The 24,090-nt window shown below is 37.7% G+C and overlaps 3 protein-coding genes across 3 annotated transcripts; all 3 read left to right on the forward strand.

Annotated features, from left to right (window-relative positions):
• The first annotated feature begins 221 nt into the window (after positions 1-221).
• LOC111809693 (probable acyl-activating enzyme 5, peroxisomal) lies at positions 222-4,987 on the forward strand. Its single transcript, XM_023696078.1, has 2 exons — positions 222-1,021; positions 3,989-4,987. Exons 1-2 carry the CDS (start codon positions 265-267, stop codon positions 4,891-4,893), a joined length of 1,662 nt encoding a protein of 553 aa, XP_023551846.1. The 5' UTR covers positions 222-264; the 3' UTR covers positions 4,894-4,987.
• Positions 4,988-8,928: 3,941 nt separating this feature from the next.
• Positions 8,929-10,669, forward strand: LOC111809683 (probable acyl-activating enzyme 5, peroxisomal). Its single transcript, XM_023696066.1, is given in 2 exon segments — positions 8,929-8,964; positions 8,966-10,669. Coding segments are annotated over 2 exon segments (1,677 nt in total). The 3' UTR covers positions 10,607-10,669.
• Positions 10,670-20,987: 10,318 nt separating this feature from the next.
• LOC111810581 (probable acyl-activating enzyme 5, peroxisomal) lies at positions 20,988-22,725 on the forward strand. The gene is given in 2 exon segments (XM_023697311.1): positions 20,988-21,023; positions 21,025-22,725. Coding segments are annotated over 2 exon segments (1,674 nt in total). The 3' UTR covers positions 22,663-22,725.
• The last annotated feature ends 1,365 nt before the right edge of the window (positions 22,726-24,090 follow it).

Below are 24,090 nucleotides of genomic sequence, written 5' to 3' on the forward strand. Positions count from 1 at the left end.
AAATTAAATAAATAAAAAAATTAAAACATGAATAATAATAATATATAATAATAACAATAAAGTCTACTTCTCTTAATAATAATAATAATAATAATAATATTATTATTATTATTATTATATTATTATTTTCATGTGTGATAGATCTATGTATTTAGTAGCTATGTTTAAAATTGGCAAGTTTCCAATTTATAAGTTACAACGGCATTCTCATATTTGAGACAAAAACAGAGCAACCATTACAGAGCTTTAACCATATCCATTTCTATGGAAGATTTGAAGCCAACACCTGCTAATTCCTCCCCCCTCACTCCCATCGGCTTGCTTGAGAGAGCCGCCACCATCTACCGCGACTCTCCGTCCATCATCTACGCCCACACCACCTACACCTGGTCGGAGACTCACCATCGATGCCTTCAACTCGCCTCTTCCCTCTCATCCATCGGCATCCAGAGAGGCCACGTCGTCTCCGTCATCTCTCCCAACACTCCCCCCATGTACGAACTCCATTTTGCTGTTCCCATGGCCGGCGCCATTCTCAACACTATCAATACCCGCCTCGACGCTCGAACCATCTCCGTCCTGCTCTGCCATAGCGAATCAAAACTCATATTTGTCGATCAGTCATATTATGCCTTAATCCAAGATGCCTTGGCCTTGTTCCCGCCGGAGACAAACCGTCCAATGCTCGTCCTCATTGCCGACGACGCTGCAGCAGAGGAATCATCGTCCTCTGTTTTGATTGAAGGAGATTTTGTGGATTCGTATGAGGGAATGATTCGGAAAGGGGATTCAGAGTTCCAGTGGATTCGGCCGGCGAGCGAATGGGATCCAATCGTTCTTAATTACACCTCTGGAACCACTTCCTCGCCGAAGGGAGTGGTTCACTGTCACAGAGGAAGTTTTATAATAACAATGGATATACTTCTGGAATGGGGAGTTCCAAAGCAATCGGTTTATTTATGGACATTACCCATGTTTCATGCCAATGGGTGGAGTTTCAGTTGGGGAATGGCCGCCGTCGGCGGTNTTAGCTATAGATACTAATATTCCCTCTTCCTCAATTTGTAATGCTTGTCAATTAGGGAAAGCACATCAATTGCCATTTGGTTCTTCTCAGCATGTATCTACAGCACCCCTTCAATTAATTCACACTGATGTATGGGGTCCATCCATTGCGTCAGTAAATAATTCCAAATATTATGTTTCCTTTGTTGATGATTTTAGTCGTTATGTTTGGATTTACTTTCTGAGATGCAAATCTGATGTTGAGTCTGTGTTCCTTCAATTTCAAAAACATGTTGAAACTATGCTAAATACCAAAATTCGCTCCGTCCAATCAGATTGGGGGGGTGAATACCATCGGTTACACAATTATTTCAAATCCACAGGCATTGAACATCATATCTCCTGTCCTCACACACACCAGCAGAATGGGTTAGTCGAAAGAAAACACAGACACATTGTAGAAACTGGCCTTGCTTTACTCGCTCAAGCCAACATGCCTCTATCCTACTGGGATGAAGCTTTCAACACAGCTTGCTTTCTTATAAATAGAATGCCCAGCCGAACCATACAACAAGACACACCACTTCATAAATTGTTTGGTAAAAGTCCAGACTACTCCATGCTTAGGGTGTTTGGCTGTGCTTGCTGGCCTAATTTAAGGCCTTACAACAACAAGAAACTGAGTTTCAGAACTACTAGATGTATATTCTTGGGTTATAGTTCTTCTCATAAGGGATATAAATGCTTAAATAGAAGTACAGGACGTATTTACATCTCTAGAGACGTGGTTTTCGATGAAAATATTTTTCCTTTTGAAGAATCTAAGCCACCAAACAAAACCACAAATCCACATCATCCTGTTCTACTTCCAGCCTTAGCCAAACTTGCTAGTTTTTACACTGAAAATGCTCTTACAGATATTGAACCAGTTGTTAGTAATTCCCATATGAATGATGGTCAAACTGATAATATTGCTAGTGACAACTTGTCTGGTGTCAGCTTATCTTCTGCAGATAATACAAGAAGTTCAGAGGAAATTGCAGAATATGAAGCTGAGAGCAGTTCGATCAATGCTCAAAACCAAACTCATGAACATGTGTCTGATCAACCAACTGAAGCAGCTAGTCAACATCCAATGCGAACAAGGTTGAGAAATAACATTGTACAAGCTAAACAATTCACTGATGGAACTATCAGATATTCAGAAACCTCAAGAAAATTCGCAAGCGCTGTAACTATCACAACTCCGATCATAGAGACTGCTACTGAACCTCGAAACCTGCAGGAAGCCATGCAACATCCAAGATGGAGAGGAGCAATGAATGATGAGCTCTCAGCGCTAAAACGAAATGCCACTTGGGATCTAGTTCCACCCAAACCTGGAATAAATCTCATTGATAGTAAATGGGTGTATAAAGTGAAAAGAAAAGCAGATGGGTCAGTTGAAAGATTAAAAGCAAGATTAGTTGCCAAAGGATTCAAGCAAAGATTTGGTGTTGATTACACTGATACTTTTAGCCCTGTGATCAAACCGTCAACAATCAGGGTCATTCTTTCGCTAGCAGTAACCAAGGGCTGGAATATGAGACAAGTTGATATCCAAAATGCATTTTTGCATGGAATTCTGAAAGAGGAAGTGTACATGCGACAACCACCAGGATTTCAAGACTCAGCCAAACCAAAGAATTACATATGCAAGCTCAAGAAAGCCCTTTATGGCCTGAAACAAGCCCCAAAAGCTTGGCATTCAAGGTTGACTGGAAAACTTATTGAGTTAGGCTTCAAGGCTTCAGTAGCTGATTCATCTCTTTTTATTCTCAAAAACAGAGAGATAACTATCTATATGCTCATCTATGTTGATGATATAATTATTGTGAGCTCCTCTGATCAAGCAACCGAAAGGTTGATTCAGAAATTGAAAATAGATTTTGCAGTAAAAGATTTGGGTGGTCTTGAGTATTTTCTGGGTATTGAAGTCAAGAAAACACGAGATGGTATCATACTGTCACAGAGACGATATGCCTTAGATTTGTTGAAAAGAGTAAACATGGAAAAATGCAAACCTATGTCTACACCAATGGGTTCTGCTGAAAAATTATTCAGAGAACAAGGAATACCCTTATCAGCTGAAGAACAATTCAAATACAGAAGTACAGTGGGAGCACTACAATATTTGACAATGACTAGGCCTGATTTGGCATTTGCTGTCAATAAAGTGTGTCAATATCTTCATACACCTACTGATGCTCATTGGGGTGCTGTGAAGAGAATTCTTCGTTATGTTAAAGGCACACTAGCATTAGGAGTGAAAATTCAGAAATCAACCATGATGTTGTCGGGGTTTTCTGATGCTGATTGGGCTGGTTGTCCCGATGATCGACGTTCAACTAGCGGCTTTGCTGTATTTCTTGGAGCAAATCTAATCTCATGGAGTTCCAGAAAACAGGCTACAGTGTCAAGATCAAGCACCGAAGCAGAATACAAGGCCATTGCGAATCTTACTGCAGAAATGATTTGGATCAAGTCATTACTGAAGGAACTGGGCGTGTATCAATCAAAGGCTCCTCGCCTCTGGTGTGACAACCTCGGAGCTACATATTTAACTTCAAATCCAGTATTTCATGCTAGAACGAAACATATTGAAGTTGATTTTCATTTTGTTCGAGAACAAGTAGCACGTAAAGCAATGGAAGTTCGGTTCATTTCATCAAGTGATCAAGTAGCTGATATCCTGACAAAACCACTGTCTAAAACTCCTTTTACTACACATTGTAACAATCTCAACATGTACAAGACTTGTTGGGATTGAAGGGGACTGTTAGAATTGGTCAATCCATTAGAATAGCTTGAAGTTAGTCATGCCATAAGAATAGGCTTACTTCGTTAGTTTCCTATGAAATCGGATCTATTAGTTAATCTTTTGCCAATATAAATAGAATATGTCCTCAATAGTGTGAGGTACAGTTTTGCATAAACTTGATAGGCGGCACAAATATATGCATTAGAAAATTCGATGCGGCATTGGTTTATTCCCTAATTCGCCGCCATCACGTGACACACTTATGTGGAGCTCCGGTGGTGTTGAATATGTTAACGAATTCTCCAAACATCCGACCACTTGATTGGCCGGTCAAAATTCTCACTGCCGGAGCGCCGGTGCCTGCCACAATTCTCTTCCGTATTGAATCATTGGGGTTCGATGTTACTCATGGATATGGCCTGACAGAAACAGGGGGGACCGTTGTTTGTTGCTCGTGGAAGGCAGAGTGGAACCAACTACCGGCGGTGGAGAGGGCGCGGCTTAAGTCGCGGCAGGGGGTGAGGACGGTGGCGACTCCGGCAGTGAATGTGGTGGATTTAGAGACTGGGAAGAGTGTGGCAAGAGATGGAGTATCGATCGGAGAGATTGTTCTGAGAGTTGGGTCGCTGATGCTTGGGTATTTTAAAGATTTAGAAGCGACGGGGAAGTCGATGACCGAGGAGGGGTGGTTCTTTACCGGAGATGTCGGAGTGATGCATCCTGATGGGTATTTGGAGATTAAGGACCGGTCAAAGGATGTGATTATAAGCGGCGGAGAGAATTTGAGCAGCGTTGAGGTGGAGTCGATTTTATATATGAATCCATTCGTGAATGAGGCGGCGGTGGTAGCGCGACCGGATGAGTTTTGGGGGGAGACGCCGTGCGCGTTTGTGAGCTTGAGAGAAGGGTTGACTCGAAAGCCGACGGAGGAGGAGATTATTGAGTATTGTAGAGGGAAGCTACCGCGATTTATGGCGCCGAAGACGGTGGTGTTCATGACGGAGCTGTCGAAAACGTCGACCGGAAAGATCCAAAAGTATTTACTTAGGGAAATGGCTATGTCAATGGGCCCTACTAAAAAGAATTAATTAAATATCCTCACATTAATAATAAATGTTATTAATAAGTGGAGACATGATCTCCTCTTCATGTTGTAATAAGACAAAGACGACAAAATAATAATAATAATAAATAAATAAATAAATAAATAAATAAAGTTAACAAATAAACTTCCAAACGTGTGGGAGATTCAAATTTTTAAATTTTTATTGAGAATATATTAATTAGTTTAGTTCTAGACGGTTAAATTAGCGATTTTGGCTTAAGTCACGAAGTAAGTGACTTTATTATTGGTTTGATTGGACAAATTATATGATGTATGATGACACGTTTCTTGTGGCCCCCTGCACATGTCATAATAATGATTGTTATGTTATGCTGTGCAAAGTTTATAAGCTATGCTAAACGTGATTGTGGTATGTTGTGGAGCCATTTTATGATAATGATAACCTAACCTCTATACACCATGTCATACCATGTAAGCTACGTTAAGTATGGAAGATTTGTTAGAAATTATGGATGCATGATTCACAAGCCGTTATGTTATTAATTAATGGAGGTTTGACTTGTATCATAAACTTACGCCATGATGTTAAGTTTGGAGGACCTCATGCATTTTTGTATGTCATGTGCATCGGGATAATTTCTCGTTATAATGAGCACGGACGCGTACATTACAATATCTATGTGTGTCATGATATCATTCGGACTTTTTTTCCTCCATGGCTCTGGCAGCATGAGTGTGCTGCTAGTTGAAGGACAGACCCAAGGGACACATATACACTGGTCTGGTAGCGAAGACACATCTAGTTTTAGCCCAAACTTGAAAGCAGAGTTCAAAGCCATGAAAATATTTTTTATGAAATGATAAGCCCCAAACATGATTGCATTTTTCAAGTAAAGGTAAGACACATATGCATGGATGACGATGCCACGGTGACGACAATGGGACTTGGTAGATACATTTATCTTATATATAGCTCTTAGGTTAGATTAGGACATTATTTTATTTAAAATTCACATTATTGATTCTCTGCTGTGTTGTTTTTAAAGATTTTACTATGAACGTTCAAGCCCATGACATTGTTTATGAAATATTTAAAGGAATGTTACTGCTCTAATTCCATTTACAATGACTCTATGTTCTTATTAAAAACAAGGTCCTTAATGCATTTATTTATACATGTATCTACTAGTGTCTCTTCAACATAAAAAATATGGACCGAAAAGATCAAGAAGTATGTGTCGAAAGAAATGGCCATGTCAATAGGGCCTAAACCGAGACGTTTGTGAAGAAATCACTAAAAATCGAGTTGTTCATACATTATTAAACAATGTTATTACTAGTTATTTTATTTGATTTCTTATTTTAAAATGTTTAATTTAAACAAACATAGCTAATTGTCATTAACCTATCTAATTATCTTAGTAGATGTTTATCTTGTACTGTGCAGTGCTATCAGATTATTATGGGAGAGTATTTAGAAATCTCCCATGGAGTCTAATATTTACTTAGCTATTCAATAGTATATATGGTAAATGACTATATAGTAAATCTCCATCCGGTATGAATGTCACCTGCACGTGGAACCGTCCAACTCGATCGTGAAGTCATGTCGGAGCACATGCAAGGTGTTTTTCAATTCGTTCGGTCGATGTTGGCTTATTTTTCGTCCTGGTTTTGATATTGACTCTAATTGATCTTGAATCAAAGTCTACCGACGAGTTTTTAGGAAATTTGGAGCTTAACAAGCAGAGAAACAGAAGCTAAGGAGGACACATTTTATCTAGATAAGTAGTTACACAAACTTTAGGCAAAGGTAGGTTGGTTATTGAGTATTTTTTATCCTCGTCCCCGTTCTCTTTTCATTTTTAGGTATTGGTCGAAGTGGGTAGGTATTCAAAACTGAATCACCACATACGAGTGTTGACCCAGGGTACCAGTGTTAATTTGTATTCTTTTGTTTTGGTTTTCGCACCCGTTTCATGCTTGTAAATAACTAAAACAATACCTATTTTGTATTTATATTCTAATTTTGGTTTTGTCTATGATATTGTATGATTTTAAATCCCACAAAATTTTAAGGTATTTTCTGCATTTTTAATTGTTTGTTTTATTTTACTTTTTTTTCTTCTTCTTTTCTTTGTCTTTCTCGAAGTCTCGAAAATTGTGAGTTTATCTTTGGGTGAAACTAATCAAACATGCTAATAAATAAATCCACATTCAATGATCTTCCATTAGCAGTTCTTTTAACTTTGAATCTTATTCATATAATCTTAATCATGGGAAAGCAACCCTCGTCATTTGAAATTCTTATCGCATTGGGTATGATCCTAGTAGACCATCTCATATACATGTAAGGAGCAACCTTATCATGTAGGGTACAATCCTAGAGGATCATCTTATATACAGGTAAGAAATGACCTCGCACAGGTGTTCATATTGTTAAGGCACGATCCTAGTAGAAACTTGTACATAAAGAGAGTGACCCCATATGTATTCTCGTCTCACGTAGCGCATGAACCGAGCACAAGCATAGTAGAATCACAACATATATTATCATGTAGAGCGTGACCATAATAGAATCATATCATATACATGTAAAGAATAACTTCACATGTGAATTCATATTACTCAGGGCATGACATTAACAATCTAGATAGTTCAATTCTAGAGTTAGTTTGTAGGAAAATAATAATAATCAAGAGGGGAAAGACCCTATGCCTACCAACTATTAATACTCATGCGGACCATTGCTCTTATCTAGACAAGTTCACTGCTATGGAGTAGTTGGTGACCTCATATTAGTCCCCGCACATATCCTGACCTACCGAAACAAAAAGACTACAAGTGTCTCTCTCTTAAGCCTTATTTTGTAATCTTACATAACCTATCATAACGACTTGTCTCTCAATTACCTATACACGTTAGACTTAAATAATAGTACAATTATCTTAAATAATATCATAACGACTTGTATTTCAATTACCCATACTTTACCAATTTCGTTCATAATTCAACTCAGATCGTTGTTACATTATTTGGTTCATTCCAATTCACCATAATGTATAGGCTTTATTAAGAAATTAAGCCAAACATACCAATTCCTAGTCTAAGCTATAAACATATTAATTTAGGTAGAAAAAATTGCCCACCTAAATTAATAAAAGAATATTCCCAATACACTTAAATTTAAAAAAATATTCTTAAATTTTGCGGGTCTAAAAATAATTAAAGTTTTAATAATATTTTTAAATTAAAAAAAATATAAAAAATATCTAAAAATACCTTTAAATTAAAAAAAATTAAAAATATAATTTTGAATGAACAGACTTAATATTTTATTTCAAAAAAATGTTAAATTTTCAAAAAAAAAAAATTAAAAATTAAAAATACTATTTAAATTTTAAGAATCTCCGTATTTATCAATAGTTACAGTTCTCATGCTCGTCAATATCAGACACCAGGCGGTATGTTAGGGAGGACGTTGTGCATAAAGGGCGGTAGACACTAGGTGGTATGCCAGCGAGAATGCTGTGACTCAAGGGGGTAGAGATTGGGCGGTATGATAGTGAGAATGTTGTGCCCTCAAGGGTATGTCAGCAAAGACGTTAGAGAGGGGAACTGTGAAGTCGACGACAATGCGTAACAAGCCAAAACGGACAATACTACTTTACCTTAATTCATTAAAATTTATATTGTGAACTCGTTACACTAATTTAATAACTTATTTGATTATTTTAGTAAATTGCGAATAATGTATAATATTAATTTAACTTATATCAACTTGCAATTAATCAAGAAGTTGGATCATATCAATCAATAATGGGAAGTAGTNAAAAAAAAAAAAAAAAAAAAAAAAAAAAAAAAAGAACTCATACATTTTCAACTACCGTTCAAAGTGATTAAAGACCAAATAGGTTTATAAAGAAATAAAAACAAATCAAATTGGTGTATTTTGTTTGGTAAAATGTAAATAACAAAGCTAAAAAAAAAATCTACCAGTATATTATTATTTTAATTGATAACTTTTCAATTTATAAGTTACAAAAACAGAGCATCCATGGAAGAGTTGAAGCCAAGACCTGCCAATTCCTCCCCCCCTCACTCCCCTCGGCTTCCTCGAAAGAGCCGCCACCATCTACGGCGACTCTCCGTCCATCATCTACGCCCACACCACCTACACCTGGTCGGAGACTCACCATCGATGCCTTCAACTCGCCTCTTCCCTTTCCTCCGCCGGCATCCAGAGAGGCCACGTCGTCTCCGTCATCTCTCCCAACACTCCCCCCATGTACGAACTCCACTTCGCTGTTCCCATGGCCGGCGCCATTCTCAACACTATCAGTACCCGCCTCGACGCTCGAACCATCTCCGTCCTGCTCTGCCATAGCGAATCAAAACTCATATTTGTCGATCAGGCATATTATGCACTAATCCAAGATGCCTTGGCCTTGTTCCCGCCGGAGATAAACCGGCCAATGCTCGTGCTCATTGCCGACGACGCTGTAGCAGAGGAATCATCGTCCTCTGTTTTGATTGAAGGAAATTTTGTGGGTTCGTATGAGGAAATGATTCGGAAAGGGGATTCAGATTTCCGGTGGATTCGGCCGGCGAGCGAATGGGATCCAATCGTTCTTAATTACACCTCTGGAACCACTTCCTCGCCGAAGGGAGTGGTTCACTGTCACAGAGGAAGTTTTATAGTAACTCTGGATATACTTCTGGAATGGGGAGTTCCAAAGCAATCGGTTTATTTATGGACATTGCCCATGTTTCACTGCAATGGATGGAGTTTCAGTTGGGGAATGGCCGCCGTCGGTGGCACAAATATATGCATTAGAAAATTCGATGCCGGATTGATTTATTCCCTAATTCGCCGCCATCACGTGACGCACTTATGTGGAGCTCCAGTGGTGTTGAACATGCTAGCCAACTCTCCAAGCAACCCAACTCTTGATTGGCCTGTCAAGATTCTCACTGCTGGAGCACCATTGCCTGCAGCAGTTGTGTTCCACACTGAATCGTTGGGGTTCGATGTTACTCACGGATATGGACTAACAGAGACAGGGGGGCCAGTTGTTTTCTGCTCATGGAAGGCGCAGTGGAACCTGCTACCAGGCATGGAGAGGGCACGAATGAAGTCGCGGCAGGGGGTGAGGGCAGTGGCAATGACGGCTGTAGACGTGGTGGACTCGAATACTGGGAGGAGTGTGAAACAAGATGGAGTTTCGACCGGAGAGATCGTTCTAAGAGGTGGGTCGATCATGGTTGGGTATTTTAAAGATTTAGAAGCGACGGCGAAGTCGATGACCGAGGATGGGTGGTTCTTTACCGGAGATGTTGGAGTGATGCATCCTGATGGGTATTTGGAGATTAAGGACCGGTGGAAGGATGTGATTATAAGCGGCGGAGAGAATTTGAGCAGCGTTGAGGTGGAGTCGATTTTGTATGCGAATCCATCCGTGAATGAGGCGGCAGTGGTGGCGCGACCAGATGAGTTTTGGGGGGAGACGCGGTGTGCGTTTATTAGCTTAAGAGAGGAATTGGCTCAAAAACCGATCGAAGAGGAAATTATTGAGTATTGCGGAGGGAATCTGCCGCGATTTATGGTGCCGAAGACGGTGGTGTTCATGACAGATCTGCCCAAAACGTCCACCGGAAAGATCCAAAAGCATTTACTTAGGGAAATGGCTATGTCAATCGGTCCTACAAAGAGGATCTCTAAAAACAATCGTTGAAATATCCTCCCAATAATAATAAATGTTATTCACAACAATAAATAAATAAATAAATAAAAGTTAACCAAGATCTTTATTATGCCATGTCATGTCATACTATGTTATGCTACGCTAAGTTTATAAGTTGTGCTATAATATTATTGTGCTATGTTCTTGAGCCATTTTATGATAATGATAACCTACGGAGTATAAACCTCTATACATCATGTCATACCATGTAAGATAGGTTAAGTATGGAAGATTTGTTAGAAATTATCTATGCATGATTCAATAGTCATATGTTATTAATGAACGGAGGTTTGACTTACATCATAAACTTACGCCATGATTTTAAGCTAGGGGGACTTCATGCATTTTTGTATGTCTTGAGATAATTTTCCGTTATGATGAGAACGTACGCGTATATTACGGTATCTATGTGTGTCATGACATTATATAGTCTCCTTTCCCTCTGTGGCTCTGGCAGCATGAGTGTGCTAGTTGAAGGACAAACCCAAGGGGTACATATATACATGTTTGATGGGTCCATGTGCACGTACGTGGACCATGTGTAGAGAAGTATTACGCATCTCATTTTAGCCTAGACTTGAAAGTAGAGTTCAAAGCCATGGAAATGTTTTTTATGAAATGATAAGCCCCAAGCATGATTGCATGTTCTGACCCAGTAGTAGAGTTACTTACGGAGTATTTCTTATTTTTCAAGTGAAGGTAAGGCACATCTGCAAGGATGACGATGCCAGGGTGATGACAATGTGACTTAAGTTAGGGTAGGACATTATTTTATTTAAACTTCACGTTATTGATTTTCTACTATTTTTTTTATAAAACTTTTACCATGAACGTTTAAATCCATGACATTGTTTATGAAATATTTTAAAGGAATGTTTCTGCACGTAACTGTCATGTTATGCATGCATTAGAGACCATGTTTTTAATAAGAAAATAGGGTCATTGCAAATGGAATCAGAGTAGTACCTCTCCTAGTAAGATGTGATTCGGGGACGATCCAATGCGGAAGCCTATAGGTATGTGATACCCAAGTAAAAGATGCATACATAAATTAACCGAGACCACATTATTTCTATTTTATAATTTTATAACAATATTCACACTATAGCTATTCTTATATGAAAATTATTATTAATTATAATCAATTTCTTAAAAATATTAACATCAAAATTAATAATATTCACATTATGTTCATTACCATTCATTATTCAAAAGTCATGCATAACACCCTCCCTTAAACTGAATTATGCAGAAATTAATTTAGGACTTCACTTCATCTTCTTGAACTATATCTTGGATTATGCACATCCCATCTTTCTTCTAAGCTTCTCGAACAATGATTGTTTCAAAGGCTTTGTGAATAGGTCTGTGATTTGTTCATCACTTCGGCAAAAATTGAGTTCAATAGTGCCTTCTTTACAGAAATCACGTAGGAAATGAAATCGAACATCGATGTGCTTACTCCTTCCATGCAACACAGGATTTTTAGACAACTTAATAGTTGACATATTATCACAATATATAACCGTCGTACCTGGTTGCTTCTGATTAAGAATTTCAAGAATTTTTCTTAACCAAATTGCTTGGCACGAGCATGCTGCTACTGCTGCCACAAACTCTGCTTTTGTAGTTGAGAGTGTTACAATAAGTTGCTTCTTTAAAGACCAGCAAATAGCTTCAGAACTCATCATGAAAATACTTCCTGAAGTACTTTTACGATCATCTATATCACCTGCATAGTTGCTGTCTGTATAGCCAACCATCTTCGAATCATCTTCTTTCTTGTAGAATACTCCCAAATCAAAAGTTCCTCTCACATAACGAAGTATCTTCTTGCTGCATTGAGATGTTTTTCCGTTGGATGCTCCATGTAGCGACTTATCATACTAACCGCATACATGATGTCTGGTCTTGTTGAAGTTAAGTACATCAAACTTTCCACAATTTGTTTGAAGTACCTATTATCAACCTCTCGCCCTTCAATGTCCTTGTGCAACTCCATACTCAATTCTGATGAAGTTCCAAATGCGCACTCATCCAGTTTAAATCTTTCAAGTAATTCTAGAGCATATTTCTTTTGACAGATAAAGTTACCAGCGGCAAGTAACTTCTACTTCAAGAAAATATCTCATCAAACCAAGATCTGTCATTTCAAATTCCTTTATCATGCTTTTCTTAAAAAGTTCAAACATTTGTTTATTATTGCCAGTAAATATTAAATCATCAACATATAAGCTAATAATGAGAATGTTACCTCCCTTTTCAGTTTTCACATACAATGTATGTTCATATGGGCATTTAGTGAATCTCATTTTTTCAAAATGAGAATCAATGCAACTGTACCATTCTCTCGGAGCTTGCTTCAAACCTACAAAGCTTTCTTCAACCTGTACACTTTTTCCTCTTTACCTTTTTTAACAAAACCTTCTGGTTGCTCCACATATACCTCTTTTTGAAGCTCTCCATGTAGGAAGGCCTATTTCATATCAAGTTGATAAATAGGCCATGATTTCTGTGCTGCAATAGAACTTATAAGCCTTATAGTATCTTGACGTGCTACTGGTGCAAATACCTCTTTATAATCAACTCTATACTTCTGCTTGTATCCTTTTGCAACTAGTCGTGCCTTGTACTTATCCAAACTTGGTTTTGAAAACCCATTTTACTCTAATTGTTTTCTGCCCTTTACGAAGATCAGTGAGCTCCCAAATCTTATTCTTCTCTATGGATTTGATTTCTTCTCCTTTACAGCTTCTTCATAGACAATTAGATCACTATCCATAAAGAATGCAAAATAAGTACTATCACTTGAATCATAGTCCATCTCATAATCAATCATCCAATTTGGCCTCTTTCTTGTTCTTGGATTTCTTTGATTGTGATCATGATCTTCTTCTACTGGTTCTTCTTGTTGAGCTTGTGATGAGCTCTCTCCATGCTCATAGTGAGGCTGAATAGGGGCTTCAGCTGGTTCTTCTTCAAGATCTACAGGAATCTGCTGATTCATAGTGATCTTTTCTTCCGATGTCCAAGTCTTCTTTTCGTCAAAGATTACATCACGACTTACCACCACCTTCTTTGTCAAAGGATCATAGAGCTTATACGCCTTAGAAGTCTCACTTACTCCAAAGAACACACACTTCAAACTCTTGTCCTCAAGTTTCTTCCTTGTCTCATCAGGAACGTGTTCATATCGTATGGACCCAAAAATTCTAAAGTGGTCAACCGCAGGCTTCCTTCCGCTCCCTGCTTCTTGTGGAGTCATATCTCTAACAGAGAAAGTAGGGCTTCGGTTGAGAATGTGAACAGACCACACAACAGCTTCTGGCCAAAATTCCTTTGGAACTTCTCATTTATTTAGCAAACTTCAAACCATGTTGAGAATGATCTTATTCTTCCTTTCGGCCACACTATTTTGTTGTGGTGTATATGTTGCTGTCAACTACCTTCTTATGCCCTTCTCTTCACAAAATTTTGTAAACTCGTTAGAGCAAAACTCTCCATCTCTGTCAGTTCTTAAAGCCTCCACTCTTCCTCCAGTTTCAGTCTTCATACAGCATAAAATTTCTTGAAGCAATCTTCTGATTTGGCATGCAAGGAGTAAATTCATGTTTTTCTACTAAAATCATTGATGAGGGTCATGAAACATTTTTGTTACCATTTGATGTTGGAGAGATTGGACCACATATGTCTGAATGAATCAACTCCAAAATTGGTTGAGCTTTTCTTGATTTTTCGGATGGAAAAGAATTTCTTTCATGCTTTGCTACTACACAGCTCTCGCAAATTTCTATTGGAGGAGTGATGTCTGGCAACTCAGTCACCATCTTCTTTGAAGACAACGTCTTTAATCCTTTAAAGTGTAGATGACTATACCTAAAGTGCTAAAGCAAGTTGGTATCTTCTTTCTAAATTATCAAACTTCTGTCAACGATATTGAACGTCAACGGATATAGATAGTTGGTGATCATCTTCATCTTAGAATCGATTCTCTTTTGAAGTCATAAATCTCACATTCATTATTTTGGAATGTGATCACATACCCCTTTTCTTGTAACGGACCGATACTAAGTAAGTTGACCTTCAAATCAGGAATGTAGAATACATTCGAAATTGACTCTACAAAGCCATTTCTAGTCTTGATATCTACGGTTCCTTACCCCATCACTTCGATAGTTGAATTGTTGCCAAGACAAACTATATATGAAAATTTTCATCCAGAGTTGAGAAGAATTCCTTACAACCTGTAATATAGTTGGTGCATCCAGAGTCTACGACCCATACACCTTGATCTACAACCTTCATAGCATGGAATGACATTAACAATGTTTCTTCTTCTCTTTTCTCCACAAAGTTGGATTGATCTCTTTTCTCCTTTTGGAGCTTGGTATAACATTCATTCTCGTAATGTCCAAGGCGTTCACATCTGTAGCATTCCACCTTAGACTTGTCAAAATGTCTCTTGCCTTTGTTGTCATAATAGTCTCTGACTAGATCTGCTAACCTGCCAACATCTCCACTTCTTTCTCAACCGCCTCTCCACGACATCTGCCTATTCTTTGCCCTCTACCTCTGGAGCTTGAAGTTTCACCTTCTGCTCATGTACTAGCAGGGAGCTTTGGAGTTCATCTATTTGCATCTCTTCGACATTGTTTGCTTCTTCAATAGAACATACAATGTAATCGAACTTTGGAGTTAGAGATCGCAAAATCTTTTCTACAGCCGCAACATCCGTGATTGAATCACCATGCATCTGCATTTTACTTGCAAGACTCATAACCTTGCCAATATAATCATTCATCATTTCTCCCTTTTACATTTGGAGAATTTCAAAGTCTCTTCTAACCGCTTGAAGTTGAGCACGCTTTATTCTCGTTGAGCCTTGATACTTCCTCCTCATAGAATCTCAAATTTACTTGGATGTCTTCTTCTGAAGCATTGTTTCCAAGATAGTCCGATCAATGGACTGGAATAAATAGTTCTTGACCTTCAGGTCCTTCAACTTCGATGCTGCCAACCGTTGCTATTGAGTAGCTGAGAGTACCTCGCCTTTATTTGGCTCTACATAACTCGTCTCCACCATATCAAAGAACTCCTTTGATCTGAGGAAATTTTTCATGAACATCGCCTAATGATCATAGTGACCATCGAATCTTGGGATAGCGGGCTGAACGTAGTTATCAACTTGTCTTTCTACTGTCGTTCTTGTTGCTGCAAGATCGCTCTGATACTAGTTGTTGGTGACAATAGAGAAATTTGGTAGAATTCTTTGAGAGAAGAGAAATTTGTAAAACTACGAAGGAATGCTTGATTGATTTTTTCTACCTCTTCCACCAAAACATACATATACATATATATATATATATATATATATATAGATAGAGGTGAATTGGGACATTCCCCATTACCATTCATTATCCAAAAGTCATGCATCTATTTAATTAGGAAACAATGAACCTACATGTATCTATTCATACATGTCCTTATACATGTATCTATACATGTACAAGTGACCCTTCAACACATGTATCTTTTCATACATGTATCTACTAGTGTCTCTTCAACACAAAAAAACATGGACCCGAAAGATCAAGAAGTATGTGTCGAAGGAAATAGCCATGTCAATAGGGCCTAAACCGAGTCGTTTGTGAAGAAATCACTGAAAATCGAGTTGTTCATACATTATTAAACAATGTTATTAGTGGTTATTTTATTTGATTTATTGTTTTAAAATTTTTAATTTAAACAACATAGCTAATTGTAATTAACCTATCTAATAGTAGATCTTATCTCTTTATCTTTGTTGTACTGTGAATAGTGCTATCAGATTATTATGTGGGGAGTATTTAGAAATCTTCAACTTATTAGGTTACGGAGTCTAATGTTTACTTAGCTCTTCAATAGTATACATTGTAAATGACTATATATTGTAAATGACTATATAGTAAATCTCCATCCTGTATGCATGTCACCTGCACGTGGAATCGTCCAACTCGATCGTGAAGGCGTGTTGGAGCACATGCAAGGTGCTTTTCAATTCGTTCGGTCTCTGTTGGCTTGTTTTTTGTCCTAGTTTTGGTATTGACTCTAATTTATCTTGAATCAAAATCTACCAGTGAGTTTTTAGGAAATTTGGAGCTTAACAAGCGGAAACAGAAGCTAAGGAGGACACACTTTATCTAGATAAGTAGTTACACAAACTTTAGGCAAAGGTAGGCGGGTTATTGAGTATTTTTTATACTCATCCCGTTCTCTTTTCTTTTTCAAGTATTGGTTGAAGTGGGTAGGTATTCAGAACTGAATCGCCACATAGGAGTGTCGACCCAGGATATCAATGTTAATTTGTATTCCTTTCTTCTCGTTTGTCATTTGTATTTTTTTTGGTTGTCACACTGGTTTCATGCTTGTAAATAACTAAAAGAATACCTATTTTGTATTCTGTTGATTCTGATTTTGGTTTTGTCCATGATATTGTATGATTTTAAATCGCACAAAATTTTACCGTATTTTCCGCATTTTTAATTGTTTGTTTTATTTTACTTTTTTTGTTCTTCTTTTCTTTGCATTTCTCGAAGTCTCGAAAATTGTGAGTTTAACCTTGTGAGTTTATCTTTGGCCGAAACTAATCAAACATGCTAATAAATAAATCTACATTTAATGATCTTCCATTAAACATATGTGGTGTTGTTGGATTTTATGTCCTAAAACTCATAGTTTGTAAACAAAAACATATTCTGTTTTCAATAAAGTTATTATTGATGTTTATTTAGTAAATATTGTAATTGAATAAAGTGAATTTTTCGATCATTAATCTAAATCCAATAAATTAAAAACACTCTAGCTATAGTATGATTACTTGAACGATGTAGAGACATAAGAGTGAATCAAGTTCAAGTATATAATCAAAATGGTCAATAGTATAGGGATAAGGCTGAGTACCTTATTCTGGGGACACTATGAATGCGACCCACTTTTGTATATGATATAAACAATGTGATCACTAAATTGTACATGTGGAGACATGTGAGTGGGAGCGTCCTATGCAATGAGTATTGCATAAGATCGGACCATGAAGAAAACCACTCTCACTTTATAATGTCGTTTACTGTTAAGACCTAAGTAACTCGATCTTAATCCTGAGCTAACTATGAACTCCTGTTTATTCGAAATTATCCTTAGATTTGCATGGGTGAGAGTGGCCTGAGTTCGCCGACTCAATAAGCCTCCCATTTCAGGGGTAAGACTGGGTGAATAGTTGGGGACATAGGGTGTAAGATGGAATTCACTTCTACCCGCTTTTAGGGATAGTAGAGAGGTTATTCCCTCAAGTACTGACTCCAGGTCTTGAACAAGGGGCCCCACCCTCTAATTGGCCCGAGAGGGATTCGGTTTGGTGGTTGGACCACAAACCAATTGTTCATTAGAGGATCATTGGGACTTAAGGAACAAGAAGTAACTTTAAGGGTAAAACGGTAAATTGACCCATCTCTAGTTACGAACAACCTGTGAAGGATCGACTTACTAATCATGGTTATATCAAATGGACAAAAATATGTCTATAGTGAGGGGAGTGCAACTACTAGGCTATAGTGGAGTGTTCTAGTAGTTAACAAATGTTGGTTAACAAGACTAATGAGTTTAGCTATATAATCTCGGATCGTTAGAGCTCATGATCTGTAGGTCCATTAGGTTCCCCTACTAGCTCACATCGGACAAGACCTTAAATAGTGTGACAAGTGAGTTCGAAGTGTTCGAATTCAAATTAGGAAATACACGCTAAATATATACCATATATTTAACTACATTTTATTTTAATTATGAATTAAACAAAAAGAGAGAATTTGAGATATTTAAATAAGATTTAAATATTTTAATTATGAATAGAAATTAATAATGACATATTAAATATTAATTAAATTATTTAATTAATCATTTAATATTATTTTGATTTGAAATTAATTACTTAAATTAATTGTTGAATTAAAACAAAAAAAAGTCAAAAGGTTGACTTCACCTCATGGAAAAATCATGTTTGAGTTAGTGAAATATTGAGTGTCAATATATGGTTTAAGCAAATTTGCATGCAACATAATCCCACAAATTTGAGTGGAATTTGAAGTGTCAAAATTTGGTAATCTCAAATTTGCATGAACATGCAAACATGACTCTATAAATAGAGTGATCAGGTACATGGAAATACTTCTCGAAAAATTTTGAAAAAATCTCTCAAAAATCTCTCTTAACATATACTAAATTCCTATTAAGTTTAGTCACTCACCGAATTCTACAATCTCATTCTAAGGCCGGAAAATAGTAGGGAAGACACTAGTGGTGGTTCGAAATCGGTTCGTGAAGAAAAAGGAATTTGAACTACAAAAGGTTAGTATTCAAACTCATTGAGTTTTAATGCTTTTGAACATGCAAGATAATTTACTATAATTTATGTACTTAGAGTGCCTAAGATCCAAATTGCTTCCGCACGTGTTATAGTAACACCATCCGGTGCAACATCGAAGTTCTTTTAACTTTGAATCTTCTTCCTATAATTTAAATCATGGGGAGTAACCCCTGTCATTTGAAATTCTTATTGCATTTGGTAGGATCCTAATAGACCATCTCATATACATATAGAGAGCGACCCTATCATGTAGGGTACAATCCTAGAGGATCATCTTATATACAGGTAAGAAATAACCTCGCACAGGTGTTCATATCGTTAAGCCACGATCCTAGTAGAAACTTGTACATAAAGGGAGTGACCCCATATGTATTCTCGTCTCACGTAGAGCACGAACCGAGTACAAGCATAGTAGAATCACAACATATATTATCATGTAGAGCATGACCCTAGTAGAATCATATCATATACATGTAAGGAGTAACTTCACATGTGAATTCGTATCACTCGGGGCATGACATTAACAATCTAGATAGTTCAATTCTAGAGTTAGTTTATAGTAAAATAATAATAATCAAGAGGGGAGTGACCCGTGTGATATGGAAATCAACCCAAGGGAAAGTATGGAACGGATTACCTTGATGATCAAGATCAAGAGTAAAGAAAACTCGTTTCTAAACTCGTGATTCGAATCACTCCACAAGAGGTTTGATCAATACCACTTGAATGACTCTACATGCAAGTTCTAAACACAAGAATTTGCAAAGAAAGTTTAGCTCTCAACAAAGCTAAAATAGAAATTCTATTCTCAATTCCAAAATCTGATGTCTAATCAAAGAAAAGAAGGCTTTATATAGCCTTTACAAACCTTAACCTATGTGATACATAACTCCAAAATTAAATGGGCTAGTAAATGAGAAATACCCATAACCTCCATATTAAAATGGCTGGTTAATGGTGGAATATAGTAACCTATGTGGGTTACAATATAACCTTAACTCCTATATTTAAAACTAGCTTAAATATGAAAACAAATAGTTAAACTATAATTAAATAATGCAAATAATAAAATGGGCTTATTAGTCATCCTTGGACTATTGATAAATTCAGCGGAGTTCATTAAATGCAACTTAAAGTGCATTTAATTCATCTCTGTCTTGAAGCTCAACTTTGCATAACATATAAGGGAGGTCACCAACGTCTTCTAGAATTTCCTTTGATGAGCTCACCATAGCTTGAATATAACTGTATAAGGTTTGTTGTAGCTTCTTGGCTCTCGTCCTTGTAATTGGACCTTGAGGTATGGAAATTCCTTGGTCGTTGTTCATATCACCGTGCCTACCAACTATGATACTTATGTGGACCATTGCTCTTATCTAGACAAGTTCACTACTATGGAGTAGTTGGTGACCTCATATTAGTCACCGCACATAATATCCTGACCTACCGAAACAAATAGGCTACAAGTGTCTCTCTCTTAAGCCTTATTTTGTAATCTTACATAACCTATCATAACTACTTGTCTCTCAATTACCCATACACGTTAGACTTAAATAATAGTACAATTATCTTAAATAATATCATAACGACTTGTCTCTCAATTACCCATACTTTACCGATTTCGTTCATAATTCAACTCATACGTAAGATGAATAACCACGACCTGCTAATTAGATGAATAAACACGTTAGAGCTCTGTAATGGTTGCTCTGTTTTTGTCTCAAATATGAGATTGGAAACTTACCAATTTTAAACATAGCTCCTAAATACATAGATCTATCACACATGAAAATAATAATATAATAATAATAATATTATTATTATTATTATTAATAATAAGAGAAGTAGACTTTATTGTTATTATTATTCATGTTTTAATTTATTAATAATAATAATAATAATATCTACTTAAAGCCACGACCTGCTAATTACAGAGCTCTAACCATTTACAGAGCTCTAACCATATCCATTTCCATGGAAGAGTTGAAGCCAAGACCTGCCAATTTCTCCCCCCCTCACTCCCCTCGGCTTCCTCGAAAGAGCCGCCACCATCTACGGCGACTCTCCGTCCATCATCTACGCCCACACCACCTACACCTGGTCGGAGACTCACCATCGATGCCTTCAACTCGCCTCTTCCCTTTCCTCCGCCGGCATCCAGAGAGGCCACGTCGTCTCCGTCATCTCTCCCAACACTCCCCCCATGTACGAACTCCACTTCGCTGTTCCCATGGCCGGCGCCATTCTCAACACTATCAGTACCCGCCTCGACGCTCGAACCATCTCCGTCCTGCTCTGCCATAGCGAATCAAAACTCATATTTGTCGATCAGGCATATTATGCACTAATCCAAGATGCCTTGGCCTTGTTCCCGCCGGAGATAAACCGGCCAATGCTCGTGCTCATTGCCGACGACGCTGTAGCAGAGGAATCATCGTCCTCTGTTTTGATTGAAGGAAATTTTGTGGGTTCGTATGAGGAAATGATTCGGAAAGGGGATTCAGATTTCCGGTGGATTCGGCCGGCGAGCGAATGGGATCCAATCGTTCTTAATTACACCTCTGGAACCACTTCCTCGCCGAAGGGAGTGGTTCACTGTCACAGAGGAATTTTTATAGTAACTCTGGATATGCTTCTGGAATGGGGAGTTCCAAAGCAATCGACATTTTTATGGACATTACCCATGTTTCACATCAATGGATGGAGTCTCACTTGGGGAATGGCCGCCGTCGGTGGCACAAATATATGCATTAGAAAATTCGATGCCGCATTGATTTATTCCCTAATTCGTCGCCATCACGTCACACACATGTGTGCAGCTCCGGTGGTGTTGAATATGCTAACGAACTCTTTGGATAACCGACCTCTTGATCGACCGGTCAAGATTTTCACTGGTGGAGCACCGCCGCCTGCGGCTGTTTTGTCACGCATTGAAACATTAGGATTTGATGTTACTCATGGATACGGATTGACAGAGACAGCGGGGATTGTGACTTGCTGCTCTTGGAAGGCAGAGTGGAACCGGCTACCGGCGACAGAGCATGCGCGGTTGAAAGCGCGGCAAGGTGTGAGGACTGCAGCGATGGCGGCGGTAGATGTGGTTGATTTAGAGACCGGAAAGAGTGTGAAACAAGACGGAGTTTCTATTGGAGAGATTGTTTTGAGAGGAGGAACAATCATGATTGGGTATTGGAAAGATGGAGAAGCAACGGCAAAGTCGATGACCGAGGAGGGGTGGTTCCATACCGGAGATGTTGGCGTGATGCATCCTGATGGGTATTTGGAGATTAAGGATCGGTCAAAGGATGTGATTATAAGTGGCGGAGAGAATTTGAGCAGCGTTGAGGTGGAGTCGATTTTGTATACGAATCCATCCGTGAATGAGGCGGCGGTGGTGGCGCGGCTGGATGAGTTTTGGGGGGAGACGCCGTGTGCGTTTGTAAGTTTGAGAGAGGGATTGACTCAGAAGCCGACAGAGGAGGAGATTATTGAGTATTGCAGAGGGAAGCTGCCGCGGTTTATGGCGCCGAAGACGGTGGTATTCATGACGGAGCTGCCGAAAACGTCGACCGGGAAGATCCAAAAGTATTTACTTAGGGAAATGACTATGTCAATGGGCCCTACAAAGAGGAGTTCTAAAAAGAATTAATTAAATATCCTCACATTAATAATATATGTTATTAATAAGTGGAGACATGCTCTCCTCATGTTGTAATAAAACAAAAACCATATATGGACAAAATAATAATAATAAATAAATAAATAAAGTTAACCAATAAACTTCCAAACATGTGAGAGATTCAAATTTTTTAATTTTTATTGAGTATATATTAATTAGTTGAGTTCTAGACTAGCACTAAGGTTAAATTAGCGATTTTGGCTTAGGTCGCTCGTGACTCTACTATTGGTTTGGTTGGACAAATTATATGATATATGATGACACGTTTCTCGTGACCTCTTGCACATGTCATAGTTATGATTGTTATATGTTAGACTATGTTATGTTGTGCCAAGTTTATAAGCTATGCTAAACGTGATTGTCGTATGTTGTGGAACCATTTTATGATAATGATAACCTAACCTCTATACACCATGTCATACCATGTAAGCTATGTTAAGTATGGAAGATTTGTTAGAAATTATGTATGAATGATTTTAAGCTTGGGGGACTTCATGCATTTTTGTATGTCTTCAAATAATTTCCCGTTATGATGAGCACGGACTCGTATATTACGATATCTATGTGTGTCAGAATATTATGCGGACTCCTTTCCCTCTATGGCTCTGACAGCATGAGTGTGTGCTAGTTGAAGGACAAACCCAAGGAGTATATATACACTCGTCTGGTGGGTCCATGTGCATGTACGTGAGTCATGTGTAGAGAAGTAGTACACATCTAGTTTTAGCCCAGACTCGAAATGTTTTTTATGAAATGATAAGCCCCAAGCATGATTGCATTTTCTGACCAGTAGTAGGGTTACGTAATGAATATTTCTTATTTTTCAAGTAAAGGTAAGGCATAGGAGCGTACATTCAACCCAACAACTCGAATAACCCAACCCTAACTATAAGGGTTGGGTTGGGTTCATTTTTATGAATTTGAATTAAATCAGTTTGGTTTTTGTATAATGAATTTACCAGAGTGGTACTCTGGCTAGCCTAGGAAGACTCACGCCCGAGTTCGATCCATGCTAATAGATATTTCTTTTTCTTTTATATATATTTATGCTCATTATTCCTTTTTCTTTTATATATACACTTAAATTTTTTATATATAATTTCAAATGTTAAATTCTAATGTATTTATTTTCTCTTTATTATAATATTATTATATCACAATATATTTATTTTTCTAACCGTGTAGGACTCTCTATCTTTATTAAGTTCACGTATAAGTAAGCATATATCAATTAAAATATATTTATATATATCCTTATACTTTTTTTATTTTAATCCACTTTCAAGAAATGTCGGTATTGAGCGGTTTTTAGTTTTATGACAATGTTGAACTATTGTTAATATATTACAATTTTTGCTCGTTGTTTTTTATTGAATTTGTTTTTTGTTTTTTGTTTTT

Source organism: Cucurbita pepo, chromosome LG01 (assembly GCF_002806865.2).
Source record: "Cucurbita pepo subsp. pepo cultivar mu-cu-16 chromosome LG01, ASM280686v2, whole genome shotgun sequence".
In the NCBI taxonomy this organism is placed as follows: Eukaryota; Viridiplantae; Streptophyta; class Magnoliopsida; order Cucurbitales; family Cucurbitaceae; genus Cucurbita; species Cucurbita pepo.

Coding starts and splice junctions, on each gene's coding strand:
- LOC111809693 (XM_023696078.1), top strand. CDS start 265: ATGGAAGATTTGAAGCCAACACCTGCTAATTCCTCCCCCCTCACTCCC.